This window comes from Parasteatoda tepidariorum, chromosome 3, assembly GCF_982258835.1.
Source record: "Parasteatoda tepidariorum strain Cologne lab strain chromosome 3, Ptep-v5.0, whole genome shotgun sequence".
Taxonomy (NCBI): domain Eukaryota; kingdom Metazoa; phylum Arthropoda; class Arachnida; order Araneae; family Theridiidae; genus Parasteatoda; species Parasteatoda tepidariorum.
In genome coordinates this window covers 112,130,985-112,148,941 of record NC_141757.1, presented here as the reverse complement: position 1 = coordinate 112,148,941, position 17,957 = coordinate 112,130,985, and the positions used below count along the sequence as shown (strand labels likewise).

At 31.8% G+C, this 17,957-nt stretch overlaps 4 protein-coding genes across 4 annotated transcripts; all 4 read right to left on the bottom strand.

The window, feature by feature from the left end:
• Nucleotides 1-8,786: 8,786 nt before the first annotated feature.
• LOC147814185 (uncharacterized) lies at nt 8,787-9,941 on the bottom strand. The gene has a single exon (XM_087160251.1). It carries the CDS (start codon nt 9,939-9,941, stop codon nt 8,787-8,789), a length of 1,155 nt encoding a protein of 384 aa, XP_087016377.1.
• A 2,488-nt stretch (nt 9,942-12,429) lies between these two features.
• LOC147814184 (uncharacterized) lies at nt 12,430-13,311 on the bottom strand. Its single transcript, XM_087160250.1, has one exon. The coding sequence runs from the start codon at nt 13,309-13,311 to the stop codon at nt 12,430-12,432; it is 882 nt and encodes a 293-aa protein (XP_087016376.1).
• A 750-nt stretch (nt 13,312-14,061) lies between these two features.
• LOC147814183 (uncharacterized) lies at nt 14,062-16,020 on the bottom strand. The gene is made up of 2 exons (XM_087160249.1): nt 15,504-16,020; nt 14,062-15,392 (listed from the first exon to the last, which is right to left on the bottom strand). The coding sequence occupies exons 1-2, from the start codon at nt 16,018-16,020 to the stop codon at nt 14,062-14,064; spliced, it is 1,848 nt and encodes a 615-aa protein (XP_087016375.1).
• Nucleotides 16,021-16,380: 360 nt separating this feature from the next.
• Nucleotides 16,381-17,847, bottom strand: LOC147814182 (uncharacterized). Its single transcript, XM_087160248.1, has one exon. The coding sequence runs from the start codon at nt 17,845-17,847 to the stop codon at nt 16,381-16,383; it is 1,467 nt and encodes a 488-aa protein (XP_087016374.1).
• Nucleotides 17,848-17,957: the final 110 nt, after the last annotated feature.

Sequence of the window (17,957 nt, the reverse complement as noted above, 5' to 3'; positions counted from 1 at the left end):
CGACAAATTTGATAAACATTACAACTTATGTTAGAAAATAAATTTTAAAAAAATACATTCATATACAGGAAACCCCTATAAATCCAATAAACTACAAATTATATTTTGTTTTAAATATAAATTTTTTTTATTTTAAAATATTTCATAATGGTAATTTTTGGATTTGTAATAACGATGTGCAATACTAAATCCACAAATTATGAACAAATGCTTTATTTTAAAATTTTATAAAATAAATAACTAATAACTAATAATCCACGATGTGCAATACTAAATCCAAAAATTATAAACAAATGTTTCATTTTGAAATTTTATGAAATGAATAACTAATACGTTTACGTAATTACGTATAATATATGTTACGTTTAATATAATTCAAAAAAAATATTTTGCTGCAAAATTAAAAAAATTATAATATTTTAGATTTTTTTAATGCATACTACATCTCCATTAAATAAAGCATTGTTTTTATAATTTAATACTTTAACGTTAAAAAATGTAAAACTTGTGCCAAAATTTTTTGTAATAGTAATATGAAATTAGTTATTTAAATTATTTAAAAAAGCATCCAATGCGCACACATTGTTAACAAAATTTTTAATTAACATATTTAAATGAATGAAAAATGTTTCAAATAAATATAAAATGCTATTTTATAAATAGAAACTAATTAGATATTAAAATTTATATGAAATATAAAATTTTTATGAATAATTAGATATTGAAATTTTTTAGAAAGCTTACCGAGTTTTAGAAAAAAGTAACGATTTCATTCGACATTTCCGTTACAAATACTTGTACTTTTTCCCTAAAAAAGTAACGAAAGTACAAGTAAAAGTACGTAATTTTTACTTGTACCGGAGGTACAAGTAACGAAAGTAAAAGTACTGCCATATATGCTAGGGAATTCTAAATGCTACACGTCTACCACTTCTGGTAAGCACATGAGGTTGAGATTCGGATTTTGAAAATTCAAAGGAATGAAAGTTTCCAAAGAGGCAGGCTTGAGACGATCTATACTAATTGTAGATGTGCGGGATCTAATTTTTAGAGTGAAATGCTTACTTTGTCAAGAGGGTACTTTGAAAGGTCCGTCATATGGAGGAGTTAACGGAGATTTGACCCAACCTTTTCGAAGGAAAAAGTGAGTAGAATCCTTTAAGGCAGGATACACAAAACAGGTTTGAGGAGAATGTTCAGAAGCAGGAACGGGTGCAAGCTTTTCCATTGTCTCCCGCAATTGTTCAATGAAAGTAGTCTCTTCAATGGGTTTTGTAGAAGTGCTAAAAAATGGTCAGGTAGGCGTAAACCTGTGCCGTAAACCATTTCTGAACAGGAGACTTCTAAGTCATTTTTGAATACTGATCTGTTTCCTAGTAAAACGATAGAAAGAGTTTCTGTCCATCGAAGTTTGTTGTGGCAAATAATACCTTGCTTCAAGGTTCTATGCAGGCTTTCCCAATTTTTCCCCAACACGGAAGATGAGATTGGCAAACAATTTCGACATGAAATGTCCTCCTTGATCCCTTGTTATTATAGCTGGTACTCCAAAAAGCTGGTACTCCAAACATTTTCATTACACCTAAAACATAAAACATGAGGCATATTTTTTTCAAAAAATTTAAATTACCGATTTAAAGTCTCCAATTTTACAAAAGTGATTCAATTCGCGTTTATTTTGTCAGACGTAACAATGGGAAACATTTCTATGAAAATAAAGATTTGTTTCTTACACCATTATTTATCCCATACGGAGGTGTTTTACGTGATGATCACTTCTAATAAATTTTTTAAAAATAAATTTCAGTGAATTTGAAATCGACAAAACTTAACATTCGAGCAAGTATAAAAAACACTTTTGAAATCAAATATATCACTGTTGAGGAAAGAGGAACAGAAAACGTCAAAAACTATTTGATCACTACGGAAAACAGCAAGGTAAATATTCAAAGATTGACTTAACGTCAATCAAACTGGTTCTGACAGTTTTCAGTTTCGTTTTCTAATCTAATGATTTGACAAATAATATTTTTTTTTCTTTATTTCTCGCTTAAATATCATTAAAAAATAAATTTTGCTTTAATTAAAAATAGAAAATAAGGGTAACTGCAATTTACGAAAACGATAATTGTTATCGTAATCACACGTATTATATAACTGTAGTTTCAAACAATACATATTTGTAATTAATTGGAATAGGATTGCATATTATCTTGATTACAATTGTAATTTTTGAGAATAAAAATTATAATTTATTCAAACCTGTTGCAAAAAAATTAAGTGCCATATTATATTGCACTTTTTTTATCTAATTTTCCCCCTAAACTACGTTGTTTCAAAAATAACAACGTAGTTTTAAATAACAACGTAACACTACGTTTCATTTTATTTTAATTAACTTGCTTTCGTGTTTTTCAATACGGAATCTTTTATTTAAATTTTAGACCACTTTTCGATTTGCCTGAGCAATTAAGTTCTCCAAAGGATAATTCCCCTGTCTGATAACTATACAAATTTCTCAATCGTTTCTAAATCACCGCAAGCATATTTTAATTCAAAAATTATCGCCAAAATAATTTTTTTATGCAAACACTTTCCGAATGTTATTCGAACACTCAAATTTTAATCATAGCTCTGTGCTGCATGAGAATGCAAGTTACAATTGCTTCTGAAAACTGGAATGAAAATTTCCCAGGAATCCAATTTTCGGTCACTTTCAAACATAAACAAACTTATAGACAAAAACTAAAAAGGAGGTCTAACAATTATAAAATCGAAAATTGACAATTATAAATTTATTTTAATTTGAATTAAAGTAAAAAATAGTTTGTCACAACCTTAACATATAACATCATCATTAGGATTCTTTTCGTTCATGTTTCAATTTAGTTTCGATTAAGTTAAGATTTTCAAACAAACGTGGATCACTTCGTAATACACCTACAAAGAGATTTGTCACTCACTTTTCTTTTTAGTTGGGGCAAAAGAGAAGAATTGTTTTCTTTTATTTTCTTTTTAGTCAACTTAGAAATTATTATTTTTAAAACTTGACAGATATCAGGAGAATTACTTTTTGTCCACTTGGTTTTTAATTTTGTTTTTAATATTTTATCAAGGAATGATAATCATCAATAGTTAATAAACACTGTCAGAAATTTTATTTCAAATTATGGTAAAATAATCGGCAGCTGTCTGCTTATCATATTAACCGTAAAGTTTACTGTAAAGAAAATTTTTTATCTGTACGGCTTTAAAGCAGTTTACCACTAGAGTGTTAAAAACCCACGAATCCAAAACTATACGGTTTTTTTACCATTTGCAACAAGCAAGAAAGTACTAGATTATTTTGTGGTTAGCAGCTTTCTGGTGCTACCATCAATGCGTGTATGAGAGTATCGTATTCAAAGGGCCCATGAGCACAAATTGGAGAGCACTAGAAACACTCCGTGTGTTGGAGGAGACTATTCTCGTGTCAACATTGGGACTCGAACAGCGGTTCTGTCGGACGTGAGATGTGTACTCAGCTGCAAAGAACTAAAAAGCTTGAGCCTAGTTGGTGCGATAGAATTCTGTTTGTGTAATTAGGTTAAAGTTGTTAACAAATTGCTCTTCTCGAAATTAGCAATCTGAGTATGCTTTGTCTTATGGCTTAAGGACAGTTTTTTTTTAAAATCTGGTGAAATAAAAATTAAATAAATTGTTATTTAAATATTTTCTCGAGACATTTTAAACAGTGAATGTAAAGTTTTATGTACCATAAGATTCAGCGCATGAAATGGGCCGGACACATTGTAAGAATGAATGATGACAGAACAACTAAAAGAATCTTTTTGGCAAGGCCAACTGGAGCTAGAAAGAGAGGCAGACCCCGACTGAGATGGGCGGATTGCCTCCAAAGGGACTTTGCCACAATCAAGGTCAGAGACTGGAAAGCCGTGGCATGCAGAAGAAAGGACTGGTGCAGTCTTCTTGAGAAAGCCAGGGTCCACCGAGGACTGTCGAGCTACTGATGATGAATGTAAAGTTTTAAGAAGATTATAGACAGTACAAAATAAAAGTGATACCAACTGCCTTTTCTTTAAAAAAAAAGTACTCTAATCACATCTTTGAAACTTATGCATGGTTTGATATTTCTGACAGGTACCAGATGGCATAAGTTATTGTCCCCCACCGAAATAAAAAGGCGATTGAACAAAAAGAGTGGCAAATCTGCAGATGAAGAAAATGATAAGAAATAAGAGGAGTCAAGAAAGGAATTCCTGCTTACTGGAAAATATTTACCACGCAATTAAAATAACGAACATTTTACATTCTAAAATTTTTACCAAGTTCTACTGATAAGTTCTACTCAAGTTAACCTTTTTTACTGAAAAAAAAACATTTTTCTAAACCAGACCCAATTTTCCCAACCTGATTTTTTTTATTATGCTATTGACATTCATCTTGTAAAATAATATTACTTTGTAAAGAAATAGAATAATGTCAAAATATTTTTTACCGCTTTTTATGTGTACCACTGTAAGTATAAAAAATTAACGCCATGATATATATAAATGAAAATACGTTTTTAATTTGTTTTATAATTCTGAACCATATTATTATTTAAAAAAAATTATATTGTTAATGTTGTTAAAATAAAATAAAATATTCATTCTGCTGTTGATAATGAAACATGTAATACAAAATTTTTAGAAAATTTTTTTCAAATGTTTTTACTGCAGCTAAGAAAAGCAAAATATTTTTACTGTTATTATTCCTGAAAGAAAAATTCAATTGTTCTAAGCTTAGTTATTCTTGGTAAACTGCACACTTTCTGTATAAAACCAAATAAATTGCTATAAGACACTGTCATATGAGTTGCAAATATCGAAGTATGAAAAATAATTATTGTAAATACCGGATACGAAGTATGAAAAGGTTTTACTGTTTTGCAAAGTGCGTAGCTTTTATTTTTACTGTTGCTGTTCTGAAAATAACGATTTAATTAATTTAAATTACTGAACAACAAAAGATATAAATTTATAATGAAAAATATTATTAACGCTGTTAAATGAAGCCATTTTGCTGCATTGATCCTAATAAAAACACAAATACTATTACTATTCTAAAAATTATGGGCATGAATAAGTATAATAAGAAGCAAGAATAGTTGCATTAATAGTTACACTGTAATTAATTTTCAGGAATATTATTTAAATATTCATATTAAAAGTAAATCTTAGTTTATATTTTTTATAAAATGATTCGAAATTATGTATTTACTTTAAGATAGATTAACTTGATTTAAATTACTGAAAAACTAAAGATAAGAATTTACAAAAATATGTATTATTAATAATGTTGTTAAAACAAGCTTATTATACTATTAATTCTAGTATAAACGTGCAATTAAAACACAAAAATGCTTAATTAAAGTGTAAAGACTTGTTTTTACGGTTTTGTAAAGTGAATAACTTATATTCTCTGTGTTACTGTTCTAGAAATTATAATTAATTTGAATTGCTGCATATGTTAATAAGCAAAACTAAGTACTTTGATATATAAATTTATAATATATGAATTACAAATATTATAAACAATATTTTAAGTTTGATATTGCATCAAAATTTATAAAATATTGCAATACTAAAATTAAATTTTAAATAAGTAATCTCTCACACACGCACACACACACGCACGCACACACACAGAGAGAGAGAGAGAGAGAGAGAGAGGGAAAATTCCGAAAATTCACTATCGTCAAAATGGCGTCATCTTTGGAGTGTATCAAAATCTCTACATATATGAACATATATATCCATTTGAATGACGTTTGATTAAATTAAGGATATTCTTGAAACCAATCCATTTTCAAAATCCCTGTTTAAGTAGCAGGAGCTATCAAAAATTCGTGGTCTTTTCTTATTGTAACTGCTAGCAAAAATTGGGGGGCTTGGAGTTTGGCCATTCGGCCCGAATGGCCAAACTCCAAGCCCCCGCCAAGAAACCCTGTTCCTTAAGAATTTATCATAAGATGCTGAATAAAACTTAAAAGAAACCAACTCGTGCCTCGTCTGTGGAAATGACTAGTGGTGTGTGGTGGATTTTCAACTAATGATAATACATTTATAGTCTTCTTTCCGTTGTAAAAAATAAAATTATTCTTCTGTTGATTGTGAGATAAAAAGCATGGTTTTTAGAATAATGATATTAATGCTGTTCAAAGTTCATAATAGTATTTACTATCTTTGAACTGATTAAAAAAAAACATCCGCGCTCTTTTCTTTACAGAACTGAAAACTTTCTAAAGGCTCACTTACATACGTATTGTATTATTAGGAGGAACGTTATTATGGTGATAAGTGTTCCTTGTTTTACATTGTAATAAATAACTTATTCTACGATAAAGCAATTTATTAACATAAGTTATCTTAAGGAAAAGCAATTCCTTTCCAATTACATTTCTAATACTTATAGGTCATAAAATTAAAATTAACATAGACAAGTTTTCCTTTCTTTAAGCAAATTATTGATGGTAGAGGCTGAAATTGAATAATTTTTCAAAAATATCAATAAGAAATCTTATTATATAAGATAAACTCAATTCGTCTTTTTTATAACATAATTAGATGAATATTTTACTCTGAGTAATGATTTTGCTCAATTTTTACGTCAAATAAAACGAATATATATTTTCATAACTATAAGAATGACATTCAGATTTATCAATCTAAGCGTATTGAAGTTGTCATTTTATATTAAGTGTCTTAAGATTTTTCAATGCAAAAAACTATTTTGGGATTATAAAAGCTGAAATTAATTATATTCCTAGTCTTGCTGGCTATATTTCTGCCAGAAAAGAGTTTCATTTTTTCCACATATGGTCAGAAAATCACAGAAAATATTTTTAAATTTAATATTAATTAGGCTGCACAAATAATTTTTTTATATTGTTATATTTTATTAATATAAATGACTTGTGTTTTATTATGTAATAAAGTTAAATGTTAAATGAACTCAGAAGAAAAACTTAAAATAAAAAAGAGAAAAGTTACTTTAAAAAAATAAAGAAATATTAATAATAACTATTATAAACCATACTGCAACAAAAATGTTTGTTTTTATCTAAGAGAAACTCTTCAAATTGTAGAGAGTCTAACTTTTGACTTAGTGATTGATAATAAGCACTGCAATAGAATAAAAATTAGAATTTAAAATAAAAGTTGATTAGGATCATTATTTTTTATAATTCTAAGAAACATTCAACCTTTAAAAGAAATTTAATTTACTTGTAAATAGCTTAGTCTAATTCGAATTTCATTGTTTTCTGTGAGAAATATTTAGAAGTGTATATCAAAATTTTTTGATTCTTGCAAATCGTAACGAAATAATATTTGAGAGTTTATGTTAATACTAAAGCAAACTTCCATTGATAGAATTCGTAGTATCAAAGCCAGACAATAATATTTCACGAAAACTATTATATGATTGTTCAGAAAATTGGTTACGTGTATGCATACCTCAATGTTTTTAGAGTTTAAAAAATAGAGAATTAAACAATTACCATTATATGTACAGTCGGCAAAAAAAAATATATCACCCTGAATAACTTTCGTTCTAATGATCGGATTTACACGAACTAAGTGTCAATCTTAATGGTTCCTGGGGGTGACCTCAATTAAGCTAATTAATTAGTGCTAACTATTAATTAATGTACGAAATTAGACACAAAAACGTACTTTCTCTGAATAAACATATATTTTCTTTGCATATTTGGATTCCTTATCTTCAAAATATGAGGGGTAGCCGCAATGTGCTCCCCTTAGTTTGGTCAGGACAGCGATTCAAAGTTTGGACCCCTTAATGCTAATTTCGCTTTTTGCGTTTTCAGTCATATTTTTAAGACTAATGAAGTCATTCAAAACAAAATTACACCCACTCATAAAACTCATTTGCCCAAAGATAATTTCATGAAAAAAATAATTTTTAATATTTATTTATTATTTTTTATTATTTAATTAAAGTGAGGATGAAAAAAAGTGAATGAACTTTTTTATACCATTTTAATCGACATATTTTTCAATTGAAAAATCTAAAGTTTCAACTGTTTTTATTTATTAGAAGAAGAGAAAAATTAAAATTAACTAGGAGGCTTCGACCCCTGCTCGCTGGTGCTCGCCAACCCCCGGAACTGCTTTCGCAGTTCATTTCGGATTGCTTCGCAATCCGATGCTCGCTTTACTCGCTCATTGGATACGTTCTTAACGTCTAGCTTTTGTATACTTTTTTGAACACTGAAGTTCCGAAAACTTTTCACTGTAGAAAATTCTAATCCTGTACATTTCAATATTAATTTGAAATTGCAAACAGTTCACATATTTTTCTTTATCACACTATTCTAAATTTCAGTTGTTGCGAAAAGTAACTGTTGTAAGTTTTGTTTTAAAGTCTTTCCCACCTAAGGGCTAAAGCCATTTTGTTGAGTACGGCAAGAATTGTAACACATTTCTTCCACTCCTAATTTTTATTAAACAAAAATTCTTAAAAGAAAATACAAAATTTCAACATATTTCTAAAACATAAACTCGAGTTCCATTGTATAAGTCAAAAGTTGTTTGGAGACAAATAAAACGCTTTCACCCAACTCTCCATTATACAAAACCTATCCAATTCTTATTTCAAAACGTAACAATCCTCCCACAGTTTTGATTGGAGATTTACTTTACTAATCAAAACTAATTATATTTCTATGAGTAAAATGAATGAAAATTATAATGTTAAAATACTGTTCCGAAAGTCCAAGTTTTTCAGCTCAAAAATTTAATTGGCACTTTAATAAGTCTTCCACTTCTCGTTCTTACTGTTTTTCCAACTACCTGCAAGTCCTTCTCTGGTTTATTCTTGCATGCGTCATTGTTCATTAGATTAGGTTCAGTGGGTGAGGAAATTTCGAGTGGGAAAATCTTCTGCGCAGGCCTGACGAGTTCACAGGATGAAGTTTTAAGGCGAACCACTCGTACTTGCCCATCTTTACCAGGAAAAACATCTATTATTTTAGCCATTGGCCATAAAGTTCTTTTTTTACCGTCAGTTTCGATTAAAACAATATCTCCTACTTTCAAAGGTTCAATCGGTTTACTCTTTGATGGTCGTTGTAATAATTGCCCAAGGTACTCACTTCTAAATCTTTCTCTTAAAGCATTGCGCAAATTTTGCTGGTACCTTAATCTTTTATTCAAATTTACTTGATCAAGTTGATCTAAATCTGGCACTCCGACATCATCTATTTCTTTCAAGAACATAGCTGGCGTCAATGGAATGAGTTCATCCCCTTGTTCTGAGACATAAGTGAGAGGTCTAGAATTTATTGTTGTCTCACAATCACAAAAGACGCTCGTCATTTCTTCATAATTTAAAGCTGATTGACCTAAAACCCTACGAAGAAGTTTTTTAACCATCAGCACCATTCTTTCCCAAAATCCTCCCCACCATTGAATCCTATTCACAGATGCTTCAATTTCGATCATTTTCCAATCTAACGATTTAAATAGGTTGTTAGCTCCTGTAAAATTGGTGCCATTATCGCTATAAATAACTTTCGGTCTTCCTCGTCTGGCTATAAATCGTCGTAAACCAAGCAAAAAACTTTGTGCTGATTGAGAAGTTATCAATTCCAAATGGATGGCTCTGTAGACAGCACATGTAAATATAATTATCCATGCTTTGCATTTTTCTCTAAGCATCAAAGGTCCCGCCAAATCTATTCCTGTTATTTCAAACACCAATGCATCTTTGACTCTGTTTTCAGGTAACACTCCTGGATTGCATTCGATCCTCGTAGTTTGGTGTCTTTTACATCTCACGCAACGAGCTAAAACTTTGCGAATCGTCTTACGAGATCTTATAATCCAGAATCGTTCTCTAAATTTAGACATCAATATCTGAATCCCCGCATGACACATACTTTTGTGCATGTAAAAAATCATTAATTCCACAAGTTTATGCGTGCTTGGCAGCAGTATAGGACTGATAAAGCTTTCAAGATCTTTTCTTTCAGTTAACTTGGTGCTTACTCTTAGGGCGCTTTTTCATTACACGACACGATAACGACAAAACGGATCCGATTGTCGGCGAACGACATAGAGTCAAGTAAAATACATGGTCAGCAACGGAGCGCTTTTTCACTCACCGATACGATAACGATTATGTCGTATCCGACAAGGCGATATCGTTTGTCGGAATCAAATGTCGGTTAGGCAAGCAAGTTTCTCCTCAAATCGTGGCGATTTTATTTGTTGTTACGTATCTTTCCTGTTTTATCTCCTCTTTTGATATCATTATTTTATTCTTTTAATCAATTTTAATCGTTTATTTGATCATGTCAGATGTAAAATTTGAAAATAAAGGTTTTATATAATTTATTCTCATATCTGGTTATAAATTTTTAATTTTATGATGTTGCATTTTTTATATTATAATGAGGTTGAAAGACTTAAACAATCATAAAAGTTTTATTGAAAATTTTTATAAATTCATTATATGCTTTAATGAAGAGATAATATTTTTCGTAATAGTAATGGTTTGATAAGAAGGCAAATAAAGACCCTTATGTATTTCAAACAGAACTCAATCTAACTACTGGTTTCTGCTTGATTGAATAATAAAAAGTCTGTTCCCGGATTCAACTGACACTTTTTTTTGAAACATGAAAGAGTGGCTTCATAAGATAAATTTGATAAAACTCATTTAAAAAATCATATAAAAAGATTGTTCTAAATAAAACTAATATTTTAATTCGATTTAAAAAAAACGTTAATACTTTAAAACATTTAAAGAATTTAAGTAATGTTAAGTGATTACAGACATAAATTAGCGAGCAGACGCTAATTCAAAAACCATATAAAAATTATTCCTAATTAACATCACTCTTGTTCTCGATTTCTTTCATTCGGACGTAATTAAAAAAAATTATTTGGGACTTTTTGTAGCTTATGGAAAAGCGCATAAAAATCTTCTTCAACATATCTTGCCTCATTTGTTTCGTGGGTACTTACGTTGTTGCAGAAGTTGTGCTAATGCGCCAATAAAGAGCAATCCTGTTGTTCGCACACAGCAACACCGTTTTTACACGCAGCTTTCTTTTGGATTCGTTGTTGCCTTGTTTTCTGATTTTTGACGCCATTTTTTAGTGCTACGAAAATGCATCTTTGGGATTTGCCAAAAACAAAATAAGATGCAATTTTATTTTTTCAAGAAATATTTTACCAAAAAAAAAAAAAAAATGTACCAATTTCCATGACATGAAACTTTATTTTGGTAAACGTATGTTTTGGAAATGTAATTTAAGACAGTGTGATCAGCAAGTGGGACTTAGATGGTAGCACAATTTATTCTGACAGTTGGAAAGGTTACCAAACAAAGAGAATAGAAGGATTCCTACTTGTAAAAGTTTATCATAAATACAACTTTATTGATCCTGATACAGGAGTTCATAATACACAAACAGTTGAGAGAATAAGGGGCAGTGCTAAATGGAGGAACAAAAGACATAGGGGAACAGCGAGACATCATTTGGAATCTTATTTATCAGAGTTCATATAGCGACAACATCTGGTGAAAGAAAAGACACTGTTTTGAATATATCTAAAACTCTATATCGGCCCATTTTCCACCGAAATCCGATTGATTACTTAGATTTTAAATAAAGTGCTTTGAATTTTTAAATTTTAAATTGAGTGTTTTATTTCATGATTTGTCGCAAAAATTTTAGGTGTAGATTGGCGGCACTTAAAAACCGCCAAATCTGTATCTGTTAATACGTAAGTACCATTTCGCGCACCCAAAAACTTTTCTACACTGCTAGCTTTCTTCTTCTAAAATAAAGTAAAAAGTTTGAGGAGACGATTATCATTCGGCATATTTAAAGTTTGCAGAAAAAAATCAAAACAGAACACAAGCAACTCAAGCTCAAAACATTGAATGAACAAGAATTTCTACTTCTCGGACGAACGATATCGGACAAGTGAAAAAACAATTGCTTGAACGATCCGGCAACGACATTGTCGTTCACATATTTGTCGTCCGATTTTGTCGGTATCGTGTCGTGTAATGAAAAAGCGCCCTTAAGATAACTTCTTCGTGTTTAAAGACGCATAAAGATTTTAACCTTGAGATATCTTCGTCATTAAATGACTTTTGCTGAATTTGCTTCATTAATATCTTTTCAGCCTCATTCAATTCGTACAATTTCAGCTCGCCAATCTCTCGTTCAGTTCTTGTTTTCTGAGCATTTTTGAGGAATCTTAGAATCCATGCCGTCATTCTTAAAATTTTTAAGTAACTCGAAAAATATGCTAGCATCCATGAATTTTCAGTGTTCTCGCAGGTAGGAGTTGCCACAACGGTTTTTCTCTGCTCTAAGTATATTTCCTCTTCATTTTCTATTGGGGTTTAATTAGGCCACTCTTCTTTAGACTTGGACAACCAAAGTGGGCCCTCCCACCATTTAGTTTCCAGAAGCTTTGAAACAGTGCATCCCCTAGATGGCAAGTCAGCAGGATTACTAATACCAGGAACATGTCTCCAATCCTTGGGATCACTACATTCACGTATTTTCTTCACTCTGTTACAAACGAATGTTCCCCAGGGTAGGTCATTCTTCTTAATCCAGAACAAGGCAGTTGTTGAATCCGTCCAATAATATGTTTCATTTATTTCCAGAGTTAAACTTTTCGTGACGAATTCAGATAACTTAGCGCCAATATAACAAGCTAATAATTCAATTCTTGGAATCGTAATTTTTCGCAGAGGAGAAACTCTTGACTTCGCCTGTAAGAGTTGCACTTTTATTTCATCTTGCGATTCATTTCTAAGAAAAATGGCAGTTGCGTACGAATATTTTGAAGCGTCAGCAAAAACATGCAAACTACTGGAAATTCTATTAACTGCTGTTGCTTGGCGAGGAATTCTCACTGATGATAATAAAGATAAATCCTCAAGCCAAACTAAGAATTCCTTTTTCAAATCTTTTGTTAATTCGGTATCCCAACTTAGTTTTTCTTGCCAACTTTTTTGCAGAATCAATTTTGGTATCAATGTGACTGGACAACTAAATCCAATTGGATCAAATATTCTCTGAGCCACAGATAACACTGTACGCCGTGTGATTGGCATATCTTTCATCTTCATTTTTGGTACATCACAAAACAAGGAATCTTCTCGTTTGTTCCACAGTAATCCAAGTACTTTAGTTACTTCCTCTTGTTCTTCATCTTCATCATTATGTATTTTCGTATGCTCCCAGCATCTTAAGTCAAATTTTCCTTTGCCCATTATTTCGGTCGATTTATTGGTGAAGTTCCGCAATTCCTCTTCAGTATTCACAGAAGTGACACAATTATCCACATAAGAAGATTATAATAACTTTTTGGCAATTTCAGAGTCAAACTGCCTCAAATGAAATTTGATAACTGCTCCAAGCAGAAACGGACTGCAGTTTACCCCGAACACTGCACGACAATGTCTGAAAAGTTTTATTTCCGTTTTATTATCATCCTTCCACCACAAGAAACGTAAGTAGTCACGATCTTTATAATTTACTGAAATTTGAAGAAAGGCACCTTTTATATCGGAAATTACCCCGATGCTGTTTTCTCTAAATTTTAGAATTATCACGGATATCAGTTCCAGCAAATTTGGCCCCTTGGCTAAGCAATCATTTAATGAAAAATATCCTTTCTGTTTGGCAGATGCATCAAAAACGGGTCTCACGGGAGTTGTCAAGCTGTTTTTAAAAACTGCTCGGTGAGGAAGGTAATGTGCACTATTGCCTTTAAGTTGTTCAGTGACTTCTTCTATAACACCTTCCTTACACCAATTTTCAAAAATTGCATTGTAGTCGAAAAATTTATTAGCTTCGTTAAGTTTTGTTGTAGTTGATAGTAATCTTTTTTCGGCTACTTTTCTATGGTCAGGCAAGATGTTGGCTTCTTTGATCCATGGCAAATAAATTTCATACCGTCTTTCAGAATTCAATTTAACTGTTCTTTCGAAGTACACTTGGACTGCGTCCTCTATTTCCTTTTAATCTTTTATTTCACATGCATCTGTTATACCTATTGCTTCAAGCTTCCAAAGGTTTTCTATGTCAGTGGTCTGAGTTAATAGAGAAATCAAAACATTCGAAAGATTGGCGTCAATTACTGAGGGTTTCATTTCCCCCATAATGACCCACCCTAAATAAGTCTCTACTGCAGTTAAACCACGCGCCAAATTGCACACTTTCCCAGTGTAAAGTTTTCCTGCTTCATCGGCTCCAACTAATAACTCAATAGGCTGTCGATGATTCCCAATATCACTAAGTGAGATGCCCTTCAGTACCATTTCCTGCATCCAAGGTCCATCATGAAGTCGTGGAACAAAACTGCAAATTTTATGTTGATCCAAAACATGCATATTACAACTATAACTATTTTTCAAATCGGTAACTTTAATAGAAAAAAGATTATGAATTTCGCTGCTTGATTTTGACCCTCCAAATAAGCTATGAATCAATGTTTGAGTATCAATTTGGCGAAATTTCAGTTCCTCAACAGTGCTCTTCAGAATATATGAGCGTTGAGAGCCAGTGTCAATTAATGCTCTTATAGCACGTTTTCCTTCTTTACTCTCAATATTTACCATTAAAGTTTGAAGGAATATCTCTCCAGAACAGCAAGAATTCGCAAGTATTACATTTTGGCATTCACTCGAATCAATTACTTTTTCATCTTTTACTTCGTGCTTGTTTGGCGATAATTCTGCACACATGATCGACCAATGTCTCTTAGCACAAATTAGACATTTAACACTTGATTTGCAATATTTTGCTTTATGTCCAAACTTAAGACATATAAAGCAAGCTTTCTTATTCTTAATTAGTTCTTGCTTCTGATGGTAAGCCAATTTGGCTGCCGTAAAACAATCTTTACTCTCGTGGTTTTTGTCGCAAAATACACACCTTCTATCTACCACAGTCCTCGAGCTTTTACTTCCAGAAAATAACTCATTTGCTGTTGGTATAAATATATCAGCTTCTGTCTTCTTTTCTTTCTTAGTGCCAGCAGCAATAAATTTGAATCCAGTTCTCACTAAAGAAATTCGTTGTTCTCCTTCCCCTTCGTTTCTCAGAAACAATAGCAGTTGCTTCAATTTTTCACAATACGTATTTTCTTGAACCTTTGTTGTTGAATAACTCCTTAACCAAACTCTTAAAATCTCTTCAGGAATGCACGATTCAACCAAAGGGAATAACATTGCTGCGTATTTGTCACTGGTCATACCTATTGACTCTAAAGAACGAAGGTAGGATTCCAATTTATCGTATAAATGAGTTACATTTATTCTTCTCGGTTGTTCTGTGGCATTTTTAATAACTAGACTCAATAATTCTCTGACATAAAATTCAATTAATAATTCTTCACCACCAAATCTATTTTTTAAGCATTCAATAACCTTATCATAATTGTCAGCAGTGGCGGGGAAACTCTCCACGATTTCTCTAGCTCTGGAACCAACTACGGTTGCTTGATATAAATAATGGAATTTATCTTCTTTTTCCATTTCTAGGTCATCGTGGATACGCTTAAACTGATTCCAGAATGTAAGCCAATCCTTAATGTCACCTCCGAATTGTTTCAATTCAATCTTGGGGAACTTTAATTTTCGTCTGCTTAGCTTTGGCGACGAACTAAAGGAAGCCAAGGAAGGTTCAACTTTTTTATTGAAATGGTCTGCAATTTTTACGCGAGCGAGATCCATTTTTTCATTATACTCTTCTGTACTTGTATGTTCCATTTCAAATTCTTCATCAGTTTCAAACTTTTTTTCTAGTACTTTTGAATCGAAATCATTTAATATTCCATAGAGTCGTTCTAACGTGGCACTTTTAAATTTTAATACTTCATCATCTGGTAACTCTTTATTTAATTCTTCAAATAAAGTATTAAACGTTTTGGTAAAGGAAGCTCTAGTAGCTCTGCGTTTTCTTAATATTGCATCCATTCCTTTATCACTACTCCGGGTCACCACAAATGTTGAGTACGGCAAGAATTGTAACACATTTCTTCCACTCCTAAATTTTATGAAACAAAAATTCTTAAAAGAAAATACAAAATTTCAACATATTTCTAAAACATAAACTCGAGTTCCATTGTATAAGTCAAAAGTTGTTTGGAGACAAATAAAACGCTTTCACCCAACTCTCCATTATACAAAACCTATCCAATTCTTATTTCAAAACGTAACAATCCTCCCACAGTTTTGATTGGAGATTTACTTTACTAATCAAAACTAATTATATTTCTATGAGTAAAATGAATGAAAATTATAATGTTAAAATACTGTTCCGAAAGTCCAAGTTTTTCAGCTCAAAAATTTAATTGGCACTTTAATAAGTCTTCCACTTCTCGTTCTTACTGTTTTTCCAACTACCTGCAAGTCCTTCTCTGGTTTATTCTTGCATGCGTCATTGTTCATTAGATTAGGTTCAGTGGGTGAGGAAATTTCGAGTGGGAAAATCTTCTGCGCAGGCCTGACGAGTTCACAGGATGAAGTTTTAAGGCGAACCACTCGTACTTGCCCATCTTTACCAGGAAAAACATCTATTATTTTAGCCATTGGCCATAAAGTTCTTTTTTTACCGTCAGTTTCGATTAAAACAATATCTCCTACTTTCAAAGGTTCAATCGGTTTACTCTTTGATGGTCGTTGTAATAATTGCCCAAGGTACTCACTTCTAAATCTTTCTCTTAAAGCATTGCGCAAATTTTGCTGGTACCTTAATCTTTTATTCAAATTTACTTGATCAAGTTGATCTAAATCTGGCACTCCGACATCATCTATTTCTTTCAAGAACATAGCTGGCGTCAATGGAATGAGTTCATCCCCTTGTTCTGAGACATAAGTGAGAGGTCTAGAATTTATTGTTGTCTCACAATCACAAAAGACGCTCGTCATTTCTTCATAATTTAAAGCTGATTGACCTAAAACCCTACGAAGAAGTTTTTTAACCATCAGCACCATTCTTTCCCAAAATCCTCCCCACCATTGAATCCTATTCACAGATGCTTCAATTTCGATCATTTTCCAATCTAACGATTTAAATAGGTTGTTAGCTCCTGTAAAATTGGTGCCATTATCGCTATAAATAACTTTCGGTCTTCCTCGTCTGGCTATAAATCGTCGTAAACCAAGCAAAAAACTTTGTGCTGATTGAGAAGTTATCAATTCCAAATGGATGGCTCTGTAGACAGCACATGTAAATATAATTATCCATGCTTTGCATTTTTCTCTAAGCATCAAAGGTCCCGCCAAATCTATTCCTGTTATTTCAAACATCAATGCATCTTTGACTCTGTTTTCAGGTAACACTCCTGGATTGCATTCGATCCTCGTAGTTTGGTGTCTTTTACATCTCACGCAACGAGCTAAAACTTTGCGAATCGTCTTACGAGATCTTATAATCCAGAATCGTTCTCTAAATTTAGACATCAATATCTGAATCCCCGCATGACACATACTTTTGTGCATGTAAAAAATCATTAATTCCACAAGTTTATGCGTGCTTGGCAGCAGTATAGGACTGATAAAGCTTTCAAGATCTTTTCTTTCAGTTAACTTGGTGCTTACTCTTAAGATAACTTCTTCGTGTTTAAAGACGCATAAAGATTTTAACCTTGAGATATCTTCGTCATTAAATGACTTTTGCTGAATTTGCTTCATTAATATCTTTTCAGCCTCATTCAATTCGTACAATTTCAGCTCGCCAATCTCTCGTTCAGTTCTTGTTTTCTGAGCATTTTTGAGGAATCTTAGAATCCATGCCGTCATTCTTAAAATTTTTAAGTAACTCGAAAAATATGCTAGCATCCATGAATTTTCAGTGTTCTCGCAGGTAGGAGTTGCCACAACGGTTTTTCTCTGCTCTAAGTATATTTCCT